General features: G+C 40.5%; 1 protein-coding gene across 1 annotated transcript in view; it reads right to left on the bottom strand.

Moving 5' to 3' along the window:
* snx29 (sorting nexin 29) overlaps positions 1 to 19,327 on the bottom strand; it is a 695,647-nt gene that overhangs the window by 219,741 nt on the left and 456,579 nt on the right. The window contains exons 17-18 of the mRNA XM_055651849.1: positions 11,682 to 11,737; positions 73 to 154 (exon numbers count right to left, since the gene is read on the bottom strand). Coding sequence (XP_055507824.1) covers positions 73 to 154; positions 11,682 to 11,737 — 138 coding nt within the window. The remainder of the gene's footprint in view (positions 1 to 72; positions 155 to 11,681; positions 11,738 to 19,327) is intronic.

A 19,327-nucleotide genomic window follows, 5' to 3' on the forward strand; every position in this document is an offset into this window, starting at 1 on the left:
CAGATATTTAAAAAGCTTGAAAAATAACATACTGCATGGTATTTTTTCTCAGTGCTTGTATCTTTGACATACCTGATACACATGAAAAGCATTAGCAGCTCGTCCACGTAGAAACACTGTTGGAATCCAGACATTTATCAGTGCACAGTGAGCCCTGACAAACACAAAGTAATCGACAATGAGTTTCAAGGAAACGCATAGAACTCACAAAACAACTTAGAATCAAGTAATCAGTTCATTTAGTACATTTTAAGGGAACCTCAAGAGGGCAAGGCTGGAATCTCCATGCATGGCTGCTGGCTAGGTAAAACGGTCTCATCAACATTTTTCTCAATTCATTAATTAACTGATTTAGGTGCAGAATTTCTAATATGGCACGCAGCACGCAGCAAGCAGATTAAAAATGTTGCATATTACAGAGTTGAAATGAAAGCATTCTGTGAAGGCAGATTAACACGCAGAGACTAAAAATATCACTATTAGTGTTCATTCTGCTAAAAACATAGGGATTGTGATTGAAAGGTCGAGATGGATTACTGCAAATGCCTCAAACTGAAATAAATGAGGAAATCCAGTATTTGAAACCTTTCTTACATAGGCCATTACCAATAGTTTATCAATTATCTGTAAAATAATTTATTGTGGGAATTAATGTTTATCTCAAGAGTGAAGCCAAGAGTCAAGAGAGTTTATTGACAAGTGTCCCAGATTGGACAATGAGATTCTTGCTTTGCTTCAGCTCAACAGAATATTGTAGGCATGAATACAGAACATATCAGTGAGTCCATATACCATTATATAAATATATACACACATCAATAAATAAGCAGATAAAGTGCAAATAAACAGATAATGGTCTATTAATGTTCAGAGATTTGTTTCAGTTGAGTTTAACAGCCTGATGGCTGTGGGGAAGTAGCTATGTCAGAACCTGGACATTGCAGTCTTCCCCGAATCTCTCAGAATATTTCACAACACAGCTTCCAGGTATTTTGATTTCACAATTTTTAAATATAACAATTGCCTTAAGTGTCAGGGCACAATTTGTCAACTATCTAAAGACCATTTATTGTTATAAAATTATTTCAACATGGTGGTCAGAGCTGAGGGGAACTGCCAAGACTGACTGAAAACATGATGGTGCTGGAGGCAATATTGCAGGCAGGTAGAGGTCTGCAAGGTAATACAATTCAAAAATATAAGATTGTCCTTAATTCACACCACAAATAGAAATAGATTTGAAAAGTACTGAAATCTTTCAACACAGATGTTAAGCCTCTTGTGAACAACACACATATTCCGGATGATAATGTAAAATTAATGACTATGAGAATACCTGCATTTAATAGACACTTTTCCTCAGTTATGTCAGGAGTATTATCTTGAAATAAAATTGGTGTAACTTTGTACGAGGATGATTTAATTATCTATAGTAATACACCACTTTTGTTGACAGAAAGCTATTTCAATGATATGCAACATGGAAGTCAATGATGGGCTACCCATTGATTTGTCTATAACTCAGATTCTAAACAGTCCTGAACGTTACTAAGCTGATGCAAGGTGATCTTCCAAAGTACAAGAGAGAAATATTACAAAAGAGCAGCAACGCACTTTGCAGTATCAGGAGCCCTGCAGAAGGCAGTGAAATTTGCTGGATACCCTTCATATCAATGCAATACACTCAGGTTGAGGTCGACCGAGTTTCATGAATCACAATGCAACCTAACAGGTTCAATATAAATAAAATAACATTAAACAAGTGGCTCAAATAAATTTATAAAACAAGAAAAATATATAAATAATATGGTACAAAAGAAGGCCTGAAATGATGATCTGGAGTGTGTGAGCTCTAACTGAGATTGCATACAGCAGGCTCCAAACCAAAAGTGCACAATTGATAAGGTCAGAAAGAAACTTGGATGCAACAGGAGACAGACTCACAATGAGATTACTGCAGACAGATTATGGAGGAGCAAGGACACAGAAAAAAATCATAGAAATAGGTAGATGGCACAGACAGGGTAGACAGTCAGAATCCTTTCCCCGGGATGGAAAAATCAAATACAAGGGCATAGCTTTACAAAGAGGGGGGTAAAGTTTAAAGGAGATGTGCGGGCATGTTTCTTTACACATAGGGTGGTGAGTGCCGGGAATGCACTGCCAGGGGTGATGGCACATACATTAGTGGCATTTAAGAGACTGTGGATAGGCTTCTGGATATGCAAGGAACGGAGGGATAAGGGTTATATACGGGTAGATAAGTGATGGTCTTGGTATTATGTTCAGCACACACATTATGGGCCGAATGGGCTGTTCCTATACTGCACTGTTCCATGCTCTAAAAATTAGAACAGCATGTTATAAAAAGAAAACACACATGTGCTATCTGCCACAATTTTGAAGACTCGATGAAGGATAAACATTTTGTAAATTATTTAATGCATTATATTTTAATCAGTAAAGGGAAGACAGTATTCAATATGAAGAATAATATTTTGCTTAAAGGAACAAAAGCGCTTTGTTGTTGACAAAAGGTGCTTTTTATCGGGATGCGTCACAGCGTAGTTTGGGAACAGCATCCACAAGAAATTGCAGACTGTTGGGAACATAGCCCGGACCATCACGCAAACCCACCTGCCTTCCATTGACTCCATCTACATTTCTCACTGCCTCAGCGAGGCCACCAGCATATGCAATGACCAACCACTCTCTTTTCTCCCCTCTCCTATCAGGTAAAAGGTAGAGAAATTTATAACCGCAAACCTCCAGATTTAGGGACAGTTTCTTCCCAGCTATTATCAGTCAACTATCCTCTCACCAGCTAGAGTACCCACCCTGACCTTCCTTCTACTTTGGCAGAGACTTTTGAACTATCTTTAATCGGACTTTAATTGTACTAAATGTTTTCCCTTTAACTGTACAATGTGGACGGCTTGATTATAATCATGTTTAGTCTTTTCTTTGACTGGACAGCATGCAAGAAAAGCTGTTCACTGTACCACAGTACACAACGAAGGCTTTTGTTTCTTTGCGCAAAATATGACCTCTCATATCTAATATTGTTTTCCCTTTACTGATTAAAATATAATGCATTAAATAATATGCAGATTATATGCAGTCTGAAGAAGATGTTTGGCACAAAACGTTGTCTATTCCTTCGCTCCATAGATGCTGCCTCACGCGCTGAGTTTCTCCAGCATTTTTGTCTACCTGCAGATTTTTTTCCTACATAAAGCTTTCGGAAACGTGTATTATAATAAGCTAACTAAATAACCACTTGAAATGCCTAGGGTGTGAAGCTCTTTCCAGTTCAACATTCCTGACCTCCTCACCATGGCATTATTGTGCTGGAACACGAGTGCATTGGAATCAGTTGCAGCCACAACAATTGTGGGACACAGCACTGGGTCCGGGGACAGAGCAAAGAATACCCTGAGCCAAGCAGATAAATGCAATTGGTATCTGGAACCTCAGTTTCATGCCAGCAATAGTTGGTTTCAACAGCATGGCCTTATTCATTTGAATGAACTTGCTAACTGGGTGGAAAATAATTAGTATTAATCATTTTTTAATTTATTCATATCAGTTAAATGCCTTATGAAATAAATTTGTTTTTTTAATAATTTTAAATCATTTTAAAATATTTTAAAGTATTTAAAATAGATTTTTAGAGACATAGAAAATAGGTGCAGGAGTAGGCCATTCGGCCCTTCGAGCCAGCACCGCAATTCAATATGATCATGGCCGATCATCCAAAATCAGTTGCCTGTTTCTGCTTTCTCTCCATATCACTTGATTCCATTAGCCCCAAGAGCTCTATCTGACTCTCTCTTGAATACATTATGTGGCCGAGAATTCTACACATTGAAAACCCAACAGAGTTTAGGGCAGGGGTCAGACCCAGGCACGTCTTTTGTTTAAAACCGCAGTTTAATTGATTTCAAATGTCTAATTATAATTGATTAAAAGGCCATCAGGTCTGTGTAGGTGCAGGTGCTCAGAATCCCTACCTAAAGCCCAGTCTCTGCTAATGGAGTGCTTCACATTTCAGGATGGCAGTGAGGCCGGCAGTCTGATTAAACTTAGGGGACCATAAATTGTTAGTGGCTCCACGTGAAAAAATACAGAGGGTGAGTACAAGGTGGAGGCTGGATCCAGCCCGACAGAATTTAGTTTCTGATTAAAAAAACTGTTGTTATCAGAATTTGTTATCTCAGTCACTAAAAGACATTAAAACTGAGTGACAATAAATTCTGATCTGATGTTGTTTACAGCAACAATTCTACAGCATGTACGAGTAACGACCTGGAAGATGATGGCAGATTAATGAGTTAAGATTTGAACAAGTCAAATATTAAAAAGTACTCCTAAGAACATTGAAGCCAACAAAGTACTTTGGAAAGGTATTGGTAGACCCATGAATAAAAATGCAACAAAGATCAAATAATCAATTTTTATGTTATTAGCTGGGAGATACTTGTGGCCTGTATGCCAGAGATAATCACGTAATTTTCCTTTTTAATGGTCATCTAGCAATAAAGCACACTAACAACTTCTATGGTCCATCACATCCATACCAACCAGAGTACCAATCCTATTTACCAGCACATGGACCACAGCTTTCAATGCTGCACAGTTCATGTCTTTCACTGGATACATTTTAAATGTGAGTCTGTCTCCATTGCCTCCTCAAGCAGTGTTATCCAAATGTCAATCAATTTCTCAGTGAAAAATTCTTCTCATTCTCATCTAAATCTCAATCTCCTGCACCTAACCCTGAAGCCAACCTTTCTAGTTTTATACAGCTCTGCTATGGAAAAAAACCCAAAATAGACACAAAAAGCTGGAGAAACTCAACGGGACAGGCAGCATCTCTGGAGAGAAGGGATGGGTGATGTTTCAGGTCGAGAGCCTTCTTCAGACTAGTCAGGGGAAAGGGAAAAGAGAGATACAGACAATGAAGTAGAGAGATAAAGACAATGAATGAAAGATATGCAAAAACGTAACAATGACAAAGGAAACAGACCGTTGGTAGCTGTTTGTAGGGTGAAAACAAGAAGCTGGTGCGACTTGGGTGGGGGAGGGATGAAGAGAGAGGGAATGCTGGGGAATGCAAAACCCTCTCTGTGCCCTTCATAAATTTGCATACAGCAATCAAATATTCTCTTCAGCCTCCTTCACTCCAAAAAAAAAAACGCATACCATCTATGTAAAAAAACAAAGTGCTGGAGGAACTCAACAGATCAGGCCACACTTGTGGAGGGAAATGTACAGATGATGTTTCGGGTCAGAATCCTACTTGTGTCTCCAGACTATGGTGTCTTTCATGTCGCCTGAGACAGCAGAAGCGGGTATTTGAATTTAATCTGAAAAATAACATCTTTAACATAGCAGCACATTTATGATGTTGCCTGGTTTGTCAGCCTAAATTTTAAGCTCAGGTTTTGGAAGTAGAGTGCTCTATTCAGACGGAGTAAAATGGATCGAAAACCTATTGGGTTGAAAAAATATGATTAACGTGTGTTGCAAATTGAAGAAGCAAGCCTGAAGAAATAACAAGTTTAATACAAGGAAAAGGAATATTTAGCTATCATCATTGAACAATGAGATAGTCAATGGGATAAAAACAAGAGAAGTGAGAATCTGTAAAAGGTAAATGTGGGAAAAATTGTTAAGAATATGAAACCTGTTCTGAATCAAGCAAGCATCGATGATAATGCATGCAAATTCAAGAAGCAAAAGCAGGAGGATTTGACCATGCTGATCTACAAAAGCATTCAAACTAAACAAGATTAACTTGAGACAAAAATATGCCAGCTGACAAAATAAATCTGAAAGATTTTGAAATTAAAAACCAAAAATGTGAGAAATTTAAGTTGACAAGCACGAAAATTGGCATAAATTACCTGTAATAACCGGAGTCTGGAAACATTGAATAAAAACAATGCCGTGCCATATCAAATGCTCAGCACAAAAACACTGTAGAAAAGGCATTTGCGTTGAAAGCACAACTTCACTTCAGCCACAGGAGATATTATGGAATAGAACAGGTAATAGAGCAGCAAATCACTACATGATAATAACATTTACTGCATCATTTAATGCTACTATTCTAATAACTGAATTGTACAGTGCCATTGTGCAAATGAAAAGGTAGCAAACTAAAATGCTCTTTCTGCAGCATTATTCTGGTGATGCTGTCAACATTACAAAAGATTCCCCCGGAGATTATATGCAGAGAATATTTCCTGCCATGAACGAATGAAGTTCTCACTCTCCTACGTAGATTTTACATACTGCAAAATCTTAGCTTCCAAACATTTTCTACATCACATACAAATGAGCCTATAAAAAATCGTTGAAATCAAATTTATTGGATAGAGATTGCATTGTGCTAATTTTTGTTGGCATAATTTAGCGTGCAAGGATTTACACTCAGGCAGAACATGCACTCTCACATTCATACACGTCTAAAATCAGTTTAAGTAGAATGACATTGGTAAAGTCATAGAACTTTGTTGTGATTGAACTTCAATTTGCCAAAGATTTTCTTCAAAATGGATACACTCCAGTGCATTTACAAGTTTCTGTCAGCACTAAAAAGTGAGAGCATGCTTTTGGAATTGACTTTTAAAAAGAGTGTCTGGTACTCGTGTTGTGCACAACCCTTTGGCTGCCTTCATGGAGCAGCTTGTGCAGTCCTGAACTACTATCTACCTCATTGGTGACCCTTGGACTATCTTTAAGAAAGAACTGCGGATGCTGGAAAAATCGAAGGTAGACAAAAATGCTGGAGAAACTCAGCGGGTAGGCAGCATCTATGGAAAGAAGGAATAGGCGATGTTTCGGGTCTGAAGAAGGGTCTTAACCCGAAACGTCGCCTATTCCTTCTCCATAAATGCTGCCTCACCCACTGAGTTTCTCCAGCATTTTTGTCTACCTTGGATTATCTTTGATCGAACATTACTGGCTTTATCTTGCACTAAACGTTATTGCCTTATCATTTATCTGTACACTGTGAATGGCTCGATTGTAATCATGCGTTGTCTTTCCAATTAGCACGCAACAAAAGCTTTTCACTGTACACGTGACAATAAACTAAACTGGAGATTTTTGCATAGAATGTTCCTGTGTAACAAGTGGATGATGAAATAGAAATGGCCTGAAAACTGAATGATGCTTATCTTGTCGGTTTAACTGGCTTCTTTGGTCACTTTAGCATTCTGTCCAACAGCTCATTCAATAATTCAGAGGTACATGAGGCCAAAGACATTGCACAATACTGAACATCTTGAAGCTGGAAAGGTCCTTCCTCTGTCAGTTGCCAATGACATTCAAGCCAGTCTAAGAATGGTCACGGGTTGAGGGATGGGTACGCTGCAATAGTAATGCAGAGATGGAGAGGATTATATTAACCTATAGATGATTGGGAGATGGGCTGTTGGGAATCAGGGCCAAACAGTTAGATTGGGGGTGGAGGATGGATAGAGTGCAAGATGCGTGGATGGGTCGGGCAGGAAGTGGAGTAGGGCAAGTGAGAGAATGATGGGAGAGGAGCCCAAGAAAGTTGGGCATGAAGAACATAAAGCCCTCTGATGTGAGCACCAGACTCTGCACGCAGATCCTCCCAGAGACTGAATGTTTCAAATGTCCCCCCAAAGATGGAGGAATGGAGTGTGTTGCACAACACTGCTACCACATATGGAGGAACAGGAATGAAAACTGTGAAATCTGTGCATGGTTTTCCCTTACTTTTCATTAGTCCCTGAAACGGAATCAAACAGGCCATAAAACATGGCATGGGATGAAACAACTTACAAGGAATATTGTGATTAACTGAATCCAAAAAATGAATTTAGGTCTGCGTTCCTCATAGCTGAACACAGGGAAAGTAAGTGGATGCAGTTTTAAAAGGAATTCAATCTTGGTTCTTTCATCATTGAACTTTGTAGTGTAAGGAATCAACCACTCTGATCAATGAAAGTTGTTGCAGCTCCAAGCCTCACCTATTCAGTGACAATCACAGTTGATATTGTTCATAACTTTCTCCCTGACAAATTTCATAGCTCATCCATTTGGCTGAAATCTCCCACAGCCATTGCACTGGGATCTCTCAGTGGACTAGATTGAGCCTTTTACTGGATCCCATCCATGCACTGTCATGAATGGAAGTCCTGCACTTACTGACAGACTCTGGTAATGGACGACACAGAGAGTCCACAAGGGGAAACAAGTCTTTCTGGCTGTAAGGCCACATTTTTCATAAACTCAAAGAGGACGAAAAACACCAATGGGATCTTTTTTGACCTGTGTTTTGTTGATAACGTTTTGCAAACCATAAAACTACAGGCTGACACAAAATCCCAGAGTAACTCAGTGGATCAGGCAGCAATTGTGGAAAACATGGATAGGTGATGTTTCGGGTTGGGAGTCTGATTGTGGAGGGGACAAAGCTGTGAGTGAGATGAGGGAAGAACAGATCCTGGCAAGTCATAGGTGGATACAGGTGAGGGAGGTTTTCATTGACAGATGGTTGGACAAAGGACAGAGATGAAGAGACAAAAAGTGTGAGTTAAGAAGTGCAAAAGGCCCCTCAGTTTTTGGAAGGTGAAAAGGGACGGGGGATAAAGGAAAGAGAGAAAAAGGTGCCAATGCAGATGGGGCTGAGTGGAGAAAGGGGAGGGGTGGGGGATGGGGTATTAGTAGGTTCGGTACCTAAATCTGAAAAATTCAATATGCATTCCATCGTGAAACACTCCTGTTCACTCCGTGGGGATAACCTTGAGCTTTAAGTTTAGTTTAGTTGAGTTTAGTTTATTATCACGTGTACTGAGGTACGGTGAAAAGCTTTTGATGCGTACTAATCAGTCAGCAAAAACACATTACATGATTACAATCGAGCCATTTACAGTGTATGGGTACGTGACAAGAGTATAACGTTTAGTGCAAAGTAAAGCCAGCAAAGTTCGGTCAAGGATAGTCCGAGGGACATCAGAGGTAGATAGTAGTTCAGCACTGCTCTCTGATTGTGGTAGGACGGTTCAGTTGTCTGAAAACAGCTGGGAAGAAACTGTCCCTGACTCTGGTGGTGTGCGTTTTCGCAAGTCTATACCTTTTGCCTGATGGGAGAGGGGAGTGGCTAGAGTGCGACTCCTCCTTGATTATGCTGCTGGTGCTGAGGCAGCGTGAGGTATCAATGGGGGTTGGGTTGCGTGATGATCTGGGCTGCGTCTACAGTTCATTGCAATTTCTTGCTGTCTTGGATGGAGTTGTTCCCAAACCATGCTGTGATGCACCCCGATAAAATGCTTTCTACGGCGCATCTGTGGAAGTTGGTGACAGTTGTAGGGGACATGTCGAACTTCCTAAAGTGTCTGTCCCGGCAGGATGATGAACATGAGGAATCATTGCTTCAATATGTCATCATGCCGAGTCACGCCGCATCATGCCGAGTCACGCCGCATCATGCCGAGTCAGTCACGCCGCATCATGCCGAGTCACGCCGCATCATGCCGAGTCACGCCGCATCATGCCATAACATTTACGGTGGCCTGATACGTCAGTCAATGATGCCGGCAGTCGCTGAAAAAATCACCAGGTGGGACAGGCCCTTAAGCCTTCTAAGAAAGTAGAGGTTAGATGTACTCTCTTTGTTGTTGCTTCAATATGTTGTGGTCCAGATGTTGTTGGTGAGATTGACTCTTAGGAATTTGAGTTCTCAACCATCTCTACTTTGGCACCGTCAATGCACACTGGGGTGTGTGTGTATCGTTTGGCTTCCTGAAGTCAATCACTATCTCCTTTGTCTTGCTGACATTGACAGAAAGGTTGTTGTCTCAACACCAGGCCACAAAATTATGGTTCTTGCTATACTCCATCTCATCATTATTTGATATCTGGTGCACAATTGTGATGTCGTCTGTGAATTTGAAACTTGAATCAGATTTGTACATGGCTGCCCAGTTGTGGGTGTACAAGGAGTAAAGAAGGGGGCTGAGAACGCAGCCCTGGGGAGCACCCATGTTGAGGATTATTGTAGAGGATGATTTGTCCCCTATCGTCACTGATTGGGGTCTGTGGGTCAAGAAGTTGAGGATCCAGATGCAGAGATGTGTGCTGACACCAAGTCCCAAAAGTTTTGCGATAAGCTTGGACGGTGTAAGGGTATTAGAGGCAGAGCTGTAGTCTATGAATAGAAGTATGGCGTGGGTGTCTTTCTTATCAGGTGTTCTAGGGATGAGTGCAGGGCTAGGGTGATGGCATCGTCCGTGGACCTGTTGTGGCAGTAGGCAAACTGCAGTTGGTCAAGGCTGCTGGGTAGACTGGACGTAATGCATTCCATAACTAGCCTCTCCAAACATTTGATGATGATGGATGTCCAGGCCACTGGGTGGGAGTCGTTTCATGATAACTTGCCTCTCTTCTTCACTCACTATTTATCTTCACCTCTAATCTGTCTGGAGCCTCCTTCATTATCCAACAAGGCCCAATGTAAGCTTGAGAAACAGTCATTCACCTTCCCTCTGGATGCCTCGCAGGCAGTAATGAGTTTGTAGTGAACGTGGATCAATCGTGACCTTTGGAGCTGCTTGTGTTTTGCCCAGGTCTGTGTGGGTTTGTTCCCAACAATGTATGGTGAGGACAATTATTTACTGTAAACTACTCCTTAATGTATGTGAATGGAAAAAGAATTAAAGGGTTAATACATACACAAACGATAATAAACTGCAGGGATATAAATGTGCCCGGAAATGTGGTCAAAGGAATGGCCTGCAAGTATGAATGAAGTGCCAATGTCTACGACCTCCCTTCCCTAACATCCCATTGACCATTGTACAGTTCCCAGAAAATAAGACTCAGGACGGCGGCGTGGTGGTGCAGCGGTAGAGTTGCTGCCATACAGTGCTTGCAGCACCGGAGACCCGGGTTCGATTCCAGCTACGGCTGCTGTATGTACGGAGTTTGTACGTTCTCCCCGTGACCTGCGTGGGTTTTCTCCGAGATCTTTAGTTTCCTCCCACACTCCAAAGACGTGCAGGTTTGCAGGTTAATTGGCTTGGTAAATGTAAAAATTGTCCCAAGTGTTAATGTGCGGGGATCGCTGGTCAACGAGGACCCGGTGGGCTGAAGGGCCTGTTTCTGCGCTGTATCTCGAAACTAAACTAAACTAAACCTAAGGACAAGATTGCTTTAACATCGGGAATGCTGTGAACTGGAATACTGGCATAAGGCTTACTCTTTCTCTAACTTCCCTCACTAATCAGTCACCCAGATTGCTTTGTAATCAAAGTAAACCCTCAGCAACCAATCAAGGTTATTCACTTTATCCTGCCCAACACTCATCCTCTCTCAACTTAATATTAACTCTCTTTCTCATTTTTCTAGATAAAGAGTCTTCGACTTGAAATGATTTTCTTTTCTCCACAGATGCTACCTGACCTGCTGTGTGTTTTGAGCCCTTGCTGCTTTTATGTTGAGTCACTGTTATTCAATGCTTCCCTGATACTGGAGCAACACTGCAATGAATATAAATGAAGTACATGCCTATTGACATCTATAATGATGATTGCTCCCTCGCCAAAAAATAATTAAATCACACTACTTGAACATTTGTTTATGCGAATATTTGTACATTTTTCCAAGATTCCATAAAAATGATAATGTAGATCAAGACTTACGTTTCAAAATCTGACAAGCTTTGATCTTCAGAGGTTTGACTTAAATCACCAGGTACCTAATAATGAAAATAAAAATCAATGTTGGTGTACGAATTACTGATATGCCCTGTTCAGTAGATTCTAGAGATTTGTATTTTCATGCAAAATAAATTGATCTGAACATAATCAGCTGTAAAATATAACATGCAAGACACATTTTAGATCTTATTTCTAATTGTAAACCTTGCAAAGTTAAGAATTATTTATCTTTAACAAACAATTTACTACTGTTGTCTCAGATTCCGTTTCCAGTGCCTGATTAAAAGTCTTTGAAGTCTTAAGTCTTTTTCTTTTTCCACAGAACCTACCTAAATGGCAGCATTTTCTGTTTTTATTAACGGTGACTATGACGACAACTGTGGAAGAATATCGATAACTCAAATGGGTCCTAACCACAGTATCTGTAAAGCCGTTTCTCGCTCATTTCCAGGAGCTACCTCTGCCAAAATACTTGTGGCAAGCTCTCTAAAAATGTTTTTTAGCTGTAAGAAAGGTCACCCATGCTTCAATCCAGAGCTACTAAGCAAAAGATAGCAGGAAGATGGGAGGAAGATTGATTTTGTATTTAGCCTTGCATCACCGCTGGAAAAATCTCTTAAATTAAGGTGACTGGGAATCTACCTGTTTACATCAAATGGATGGCATGGTTTCTCCCCAATGGAAGGCATTTCAGCAGCCTAGGTCAGGGAAGCATGGATATAGATTGGTAAAGCAAAGTTAAGCATCCCCTGTTATTGGAGATTTATTAGTTCATCAGAAGTGATAGGCATCCAGTTGGACCTTGCTGGAGTCATAATATTTATCAGAACTCTAAACATTATCAAGATCCAAGCACAGGATAAAGTATAATACAATTGGTTAAAAGTTTGGTGTTTGTGCAAGATATTGTAGGATTGTTTGTGTTGGGAGCCACTGTAATGGAGTGAGATACACAAAAAGCTGGAGTAACTCAGCGTGACAGGCAGCATCTCTGGAGAGAAAGAATGGGTGACGTTTTGGGTTGAGACCCTTCTTCAGTGGAGTAAGTATGGATATGGAAGGAGAATACTGAGTATGATATGAGAAAATAAAGCAAATTAGAAGTCACTACTAATATCCATAAACCTTGAGAATTTAATCTGTGAGACATAGTTTTAAATTAGATTGTGCAAGACAATCCTAGCAGGAGGTGGCTATGTAACATTCAAGGCAACTTGGAGACAGAGATGACTGACCGCCAAGGAGGATAAGCTCCAAATGTAGAGTGTTGGTCTACATGCAGAAAAGGTGCTGCAGATAAGTGCTATAGGAGCGCTGTTAGTTTCAATAAAGTAGTGTTTTAACAGAGCAATCACTGAGTTAATATAAAAAACAATGGCCAGCATTTAGAAAGGTAATCAAAGTGGAGCTTAGATAAATCCCCCCTTTACCATCTCATGAAATCAATGTTATGAAGCTGACAGCAAGATAAGGCTGGATCTTGTTTTTGTGACCTTTATGTTTCACCTAAGTTCAGGCAGCATGGCAGTTAGGGGATAGACTGCTCCTCCTGCAGGATATGGGAAGTCAGGGAGAGTTTCAGTATCACTGAGGGCTACACTTGTGGAAGTGTGTCCATCCGTAACTCCCCACTGACCACGTGAGGAAACTACAGCTATGACTGGATGACTTCAGTGTCAGGGAGAACGAGAACATCATTGGGTTATACTGAGGCGGTCACATCTAAAGTACAGGCAGAAAGTGATGGGTGACCAGCAGGGATGGTGAAAGGAGCAGGCAGAGAGGGTAGGAATATTCCGTAGTCATTCCCCTTGAAAACAAGTAGTACTTGCACTTTTGTTACTAAGTCAAACCAGTGCAGGTTAATTGCACAGGACACGCAGAACAGAAAGATTTGAATGCAGGTGCATGCCGAGTTAGATAGAACGTGTGGTGAAGAACGTGCTTTTCTTCATAAGAAAAGGTTTTCAGCACAAAAGGTGACACATCATGATACAGCTCCACACATTGTTGGGGAGGCTACGTTTGAGTACAGTATGCAGTTCTGGTTGCCCAACTACAGGAAGAATGTGACTACGTTGAAAAGGGTGCAGATGTGATTCACCGTTATGTTACCTGGGCTTGAGGGCTTGAGTTGTAGGGAGAGGTTGGATAGGCCGGGACTTTTTTTCTTTGGGGAAGTTGACCTTATTGAGGGGCACAAATCATGAGTGGCATGGATAAAATGAAATAACATTTCCCACACTAGTGGATTACAAAATTAGAGGGCTTTTAGTTAGGCTTAAAGTGAGAGGAAAGAGATTTAGGACTAACCCTAGGATCAATGCTTTCAACCATCGGGTAGACAATATCAGGAAAGAGCTGTCATCGGTGGGTACAGAAGTGGATGCAATTATACATTTAAAAGAAGGGGTTTTGAGAGCTATGTGTTGACAGCAAGTAAATGATACAAGCATAGTATGCTAACTTAGTTGGCATGGACAAGGTGAACCAAAGTTGCTGTACAGTTTGTGACTCTAATCATTTGAAAATTTAATTGGGATCTTAAAATACACAAATGTAAAATTTGCACAATGATTATTTTAAAGTGCTCTCAAGACATTCAAATCAAAACAAGTCCCCTGTTTCTACCCAAATAAAATATTTGATCGTCACTGTACAAACCATGCAACTACTTATTTAAGGTGATAAAATAATTTATATTCTCCGAGATTAAAATAATTTGTTCTATTTAATAATAAATGTTATAATATAATATGTGTCAATAATTTAAATATATAATAATAAATAAACAATAATAAATTAATAAAATGATGAATATATCATAAAAATATATATAGTATAATATAATAACATAATAATAAATGTTGCTGGTGCCCTGCATCCTTGACAACCATGTCAATTGAATGGAGTTCAGTATTATTGATTAAAAGGTCCTCATGAAGAAAATGTCCATTATTCTACAATTCATACAACTTTTCAACTAACGATTCCAAACTAAAAATGCGCGTCTGGATGCACAGAAGTGTACATCAGTAAATAGAAATGTCCATCAGGACTCACTGAATCCAGCGGTAACAATGATGGATTTCTGTCAGGAGAAAACCTAGCAAAGTATTTCCTGGGGCACGATGTATCATATGGACTGACTGAGCAAAAACAGCTGAGATTTGTTTAACAGTTCAACCCGTCAGTTATACTGTACTTTAATTAAATATCTAGACATAAAATATATTTAAATGTATCTAAATTGGTTCTGCTGAATTTAAATCCACCCGAATGTGCCCTTGGTATATTTAAACATTTCTAAATATGGACAGCACTATTGCAAAGGCTTTGACGTTTCATGAAATGAAGTGACAGCACCTGCCCTCTGACAGACTGCCAAAGAAAATGAAATTTCACAAAGCTGCTAAAATGAGTGACCTCTCTAACCCTCTCAGCACTGCTTCCAGACAGTCCAATAAGTAGCATAGTTATGCCTGAATAGCCTGAATAAAAGTGCTTCAACAGGATGTCAGAGATGATTCTGTTAATTATGCTTCAATTTGCCAGGACGTTGCACGGCCAAAGTTGTGTTTATTTTGAAAAGCTGAATGTGTAAATATTATCTTTTACAATTCAACCTGCATGAAGCAAGACCAGTCATTGACAATTATTCGTTCTTACATACAATAATCCTCTCCAGTTACATTCAATAATTTAACTTCACACTCGGGTTACAAACAGTGTGTTTGAAGTATTCCCTCTCTCATTTAAGGAAGAGGGCCTGTGGTAACCACACAAATGAGTAATGCTAGACACAAGGAACTGCAGATGCTGGTTTACAAAAAAACACACAAGGCGCTGGAATAACTCAGCGTTGTTAACTCAATGACTCAACACCAGAACAAATAACAATGTTCTGGAGAACAATGCTAGGCTACATTACGGCTCAGGATCCTAATTAAGGGCGGCGCAGTAACGCAGTGGCAGAGTTCCTGCATCGGAGACATGGGTTCGATCCTAACTGCAGGTGCCGTCTGTCTGAAGTTTGTACGTTCTCCCTGTGACCATGTGGGTTTTCTCCAGGTGCTCTGGTTTCCCCCCACATTTCAAAGGCGTGCACGTTTGGAGGCTATTTGGCTTCTGTAAATTGTCCCTAGTGCGTTGAATAGAACTAGTGTATGGGTGATCACTGGTTAGTGTGGGCTCAGTGGGCCAAAGGGCCTATTTCCACGCTGTATCTCTATCCTAAACCAGACTGATAGTAGTGAGGGAGTGGGAGAAAGCTGGAAGAGAGGTAGGGAGAATGGGACAAAATCTGGCAAGTGAGGTGGGAGGGGGTTGATTGGCAGATGGTTGGACAAAGAATAGAGATGAAAAGACAAAACATTTGGCATATAGGTTTAGGCCAGATGGATTAACTAATAATGGCCATTTAAATTGCAACAAGGAAACACTTGCATTCAACATTTAGATGATCCTATAAATCAGCATGAAATATAGCATCCTGTCCTAGTGGATATTTAAAGATTAATATTAGCCATCTACTAGTGAGCCACCACAGCACAGCACTAGCCAAAAAGTCACCCGTTCCTTCTCTCCAGAGATGCTGCCTGTCCCGCTGAACTACACCAGCTTCTTGTGACTATCTACAGCACTAGCTATCATTGTTAATGCAGCATCAACTACAGATGTTTTATTTGATCACTGCATTTGTTAAATTACATTCTTTGACAAGGAAAATTGAAATGCAGGATATAATGAGATTTTATAATGCCTTCTTAGGTTATATATTCTGTCATCTTCCGATTGTCAGATTTTTAAATTCTCACCTTGAATCCATGTGAAGTGATGGCCAGCTGTTTCTTTAACATACAGATACATCAACTTAGTCATGATCACGGTTTTCACTTTTATTCAAAGAAAAAATTAAACTTCTTGACATGTAAAATGAGTTCAGAGAAAGCACCCTTTCAACTCATATTGCACTACTCTTAGGAACAAATGATTTATACATTTTAATCTAATGCTTTGGTATGAGAAACATATTCACAATCTCCCTACAGAAATTTGAATTGCAAGAATATTGTTCATTATATATGATGAGCACTAGAGTGAAGTGAAGTGTATTTGCAAGATGAATTCTGCATAGTAATCAGTTCCAAATAAGTTGTATTCTGTATTTTATTCACATTGACGTGGCCAACATTTTATTAACATCCCTCCCAGCTCCAGAAATTGGCTCGTCCCCTTTCTGAGCGTCCGGAACAGCAACTATGGGGGTTCATGTAACACTGGTAAAGGGCAGAGTATTCTACAATGAAGAATTGGTAAATCATTTCCAAGTTTGATGGGGTTTGGCTAGGATGTGAATCTTCAGTCTAGCAAATACTCCCCCAAGGACATTGGTTCCATTCCAGCCCAGGTACAGACCACCCTGTTTGTATAGGTGGGACCAGTACAAACAGGACGGCCTGCACCTGGGCTGGAATGGAACCAATGTCCTTGGGGGAGTGTTTGCTAGTGCTGTCGGGGAGGATTTAAACTAATGTGGCAGGGGGATGGGTACAAGAGCAGAGAGGCAGGGGGGTGTAAAATGAGGGTAGAAGAAATAGGTAGCAAGGTGAAAAGTAAAAGTGGCAGGCAGACAAAACCAGGGCAAAAATCAAAAAGGGCCACTTTTCAACATAATTGTATAAGGGGTACGAGAGTTGTAAAAACAAGCCTGAAGGCTTTGTGTCTCAATGCAAGGAGTATTCGTAATAAGGTGGATGAGTTGAACGTGCAGATAGCCATTAATGATTATGATATAGTTGGGATCACGGAGACATGGGTCCAGGGTGACCAAGGCTGGGAGCTGAACATCCAGGGATATTCAATATTCAGGAGGGATAGAGAGAAAGGAAAAGGAGGTGGGGTAGCGTTGCTGATTAGAGAGGAGATTAACGCAATGGAAAGGAAGGACATTAGTTTGGAGGATGTGGAATCGGTAGGGGTAGAGCTGCAAAACACTATGGGGCAGAAAACGCTGGTGGGTGTTGTGTACAGGCCACCTAACAGTAGTAGTGAAGTTGGAGATGGTATCAAACAGGAAATTAGAAATGCGTGCGACAAAGGCAAAGCAGTTATAATGGGTGACTTCAATCTACATATGGATTGGGTGAATCAAATTGGCAGGGGTGCTGAGGAAGAGGATTTCTTGGAATGTATGCGGGATAGTTATCTAAATCAACATGTAGAGGAACCAACGAGAGCAGGCTATTTTAGACTGGGTATTGAGTAATGAGGAAGGGTTAGTTAGCAGTCTTGTTGTGCGTGGCCCCTTGGGCAAGAGTGACCATAATATGGTTGAGTTCTTCATTAGGATGTAGAGTGACATTGTTAAGTCAGAAACAATGGTTTTGAACTTAAAGAAAGGTAACTTTGAGGGTATGAGATGTGAATTCGCCAAGATTGACTGGGAATTAATTCTAAAAGGGTTGACGGTGGATATGCAATGGAAGACTGCATTTAAAGACTGCATGGATGAACTACAAAAATTGTTCATCCCAGTTTGGCAAAAGAATAAATCAGGGAAGGTAGTGCATCCGTGGATAACAAGGGAAATCAGGGATAGTATCAAAGCGAAGGATGATGCGTACAAATTAGCCAGAAAAAGCAGCATACCGGAGGACTGGGAGAAATTCAGACCAGCAGAGGAGAACAAAGGGCTTAATTAGGAAAGGAAAAATGGATTATGAAAGAAAACTGGCAGGGAACATAAAAACTGACTGCAAAAGTTTTTGTAGATATGTGAAAAGAAAGAGATTAGTTAAAACAAATGTAGGTCCCTTGCAGTCAGAAACAGGTGAGTTGAACATGGGGAACAAGGATATGGCGGACCAATTGAATAATTACTTTGGTTCCGTCTTCACAAAGGAAAACATAAATAATCTGCCGGAAATAGCAGGGGAGGAAATAGCAGGGTCAAAGGAGTTGGAGGAACTGAGTGAAATCCAGGTTAGTCGGGAAGTGGTGTTGGGTAAATTGAATGGATTAAAGGCCAATAAATCCCCAGGGCCAGATAGGCTGCATCCCAGAGTACTTAAGGAAGTAGCTCCAGAAATAGTGGATGCATTAGTAATAATCTTTCAAAACTCTTTAGATTCTGGAGTAGTTCCAGAGGATTGGCGGGTAGCAAACGTAACCCCACTTTTTAAGAATGGAGGGAGAGAGAAAACGGGGAATTACAGACCAGTTAGTCTAACATCGGTAGTGGGGAAACTGCAAGAGTCAGTTATTAAAGATGGGATAGCAGCACATTTGGAAAGTGGTGAAATCATTGGACAAAGTTAGCATGGATTTACAAAAGGTAAATCATGTCTGACGAATCTTATAGAATTTTTCGAGGATGTAACTAGTAGCGTGGATAGGGGAGAACCAGTGGATGTGGTGTATCTGGACTTCCAGAAGGCTTTCGACAAGGTCCCACATAAGAGATTAGTATACAAACTTAAAGCACACGGCATTGGGGTTTCAGTATTGATGTGGATAGAGAACTGGCTGGCAAACAGGAAACAAAGAGTAGGAGTAAACGGGTCCTTTTCACAATGGCAGGCAGTGACTAGTGGGGTACCGCAAGGCTCTGTGCTGGGACCCCAGCT

Source organism: Leucoraja erinacea, chromosome 20, assembly GCF_028641065.1.
Source record: "Leucoraja erinacea ecotype New England chromosome 20, Leri_hhj_1, whole genome shotgun sequence".
NCBI lineage: Eukaryota > Metazoa > Chordata > Chondrichthyes > Rajiformes > Rajidae > Leucoraja > Leucoraja erinaceus.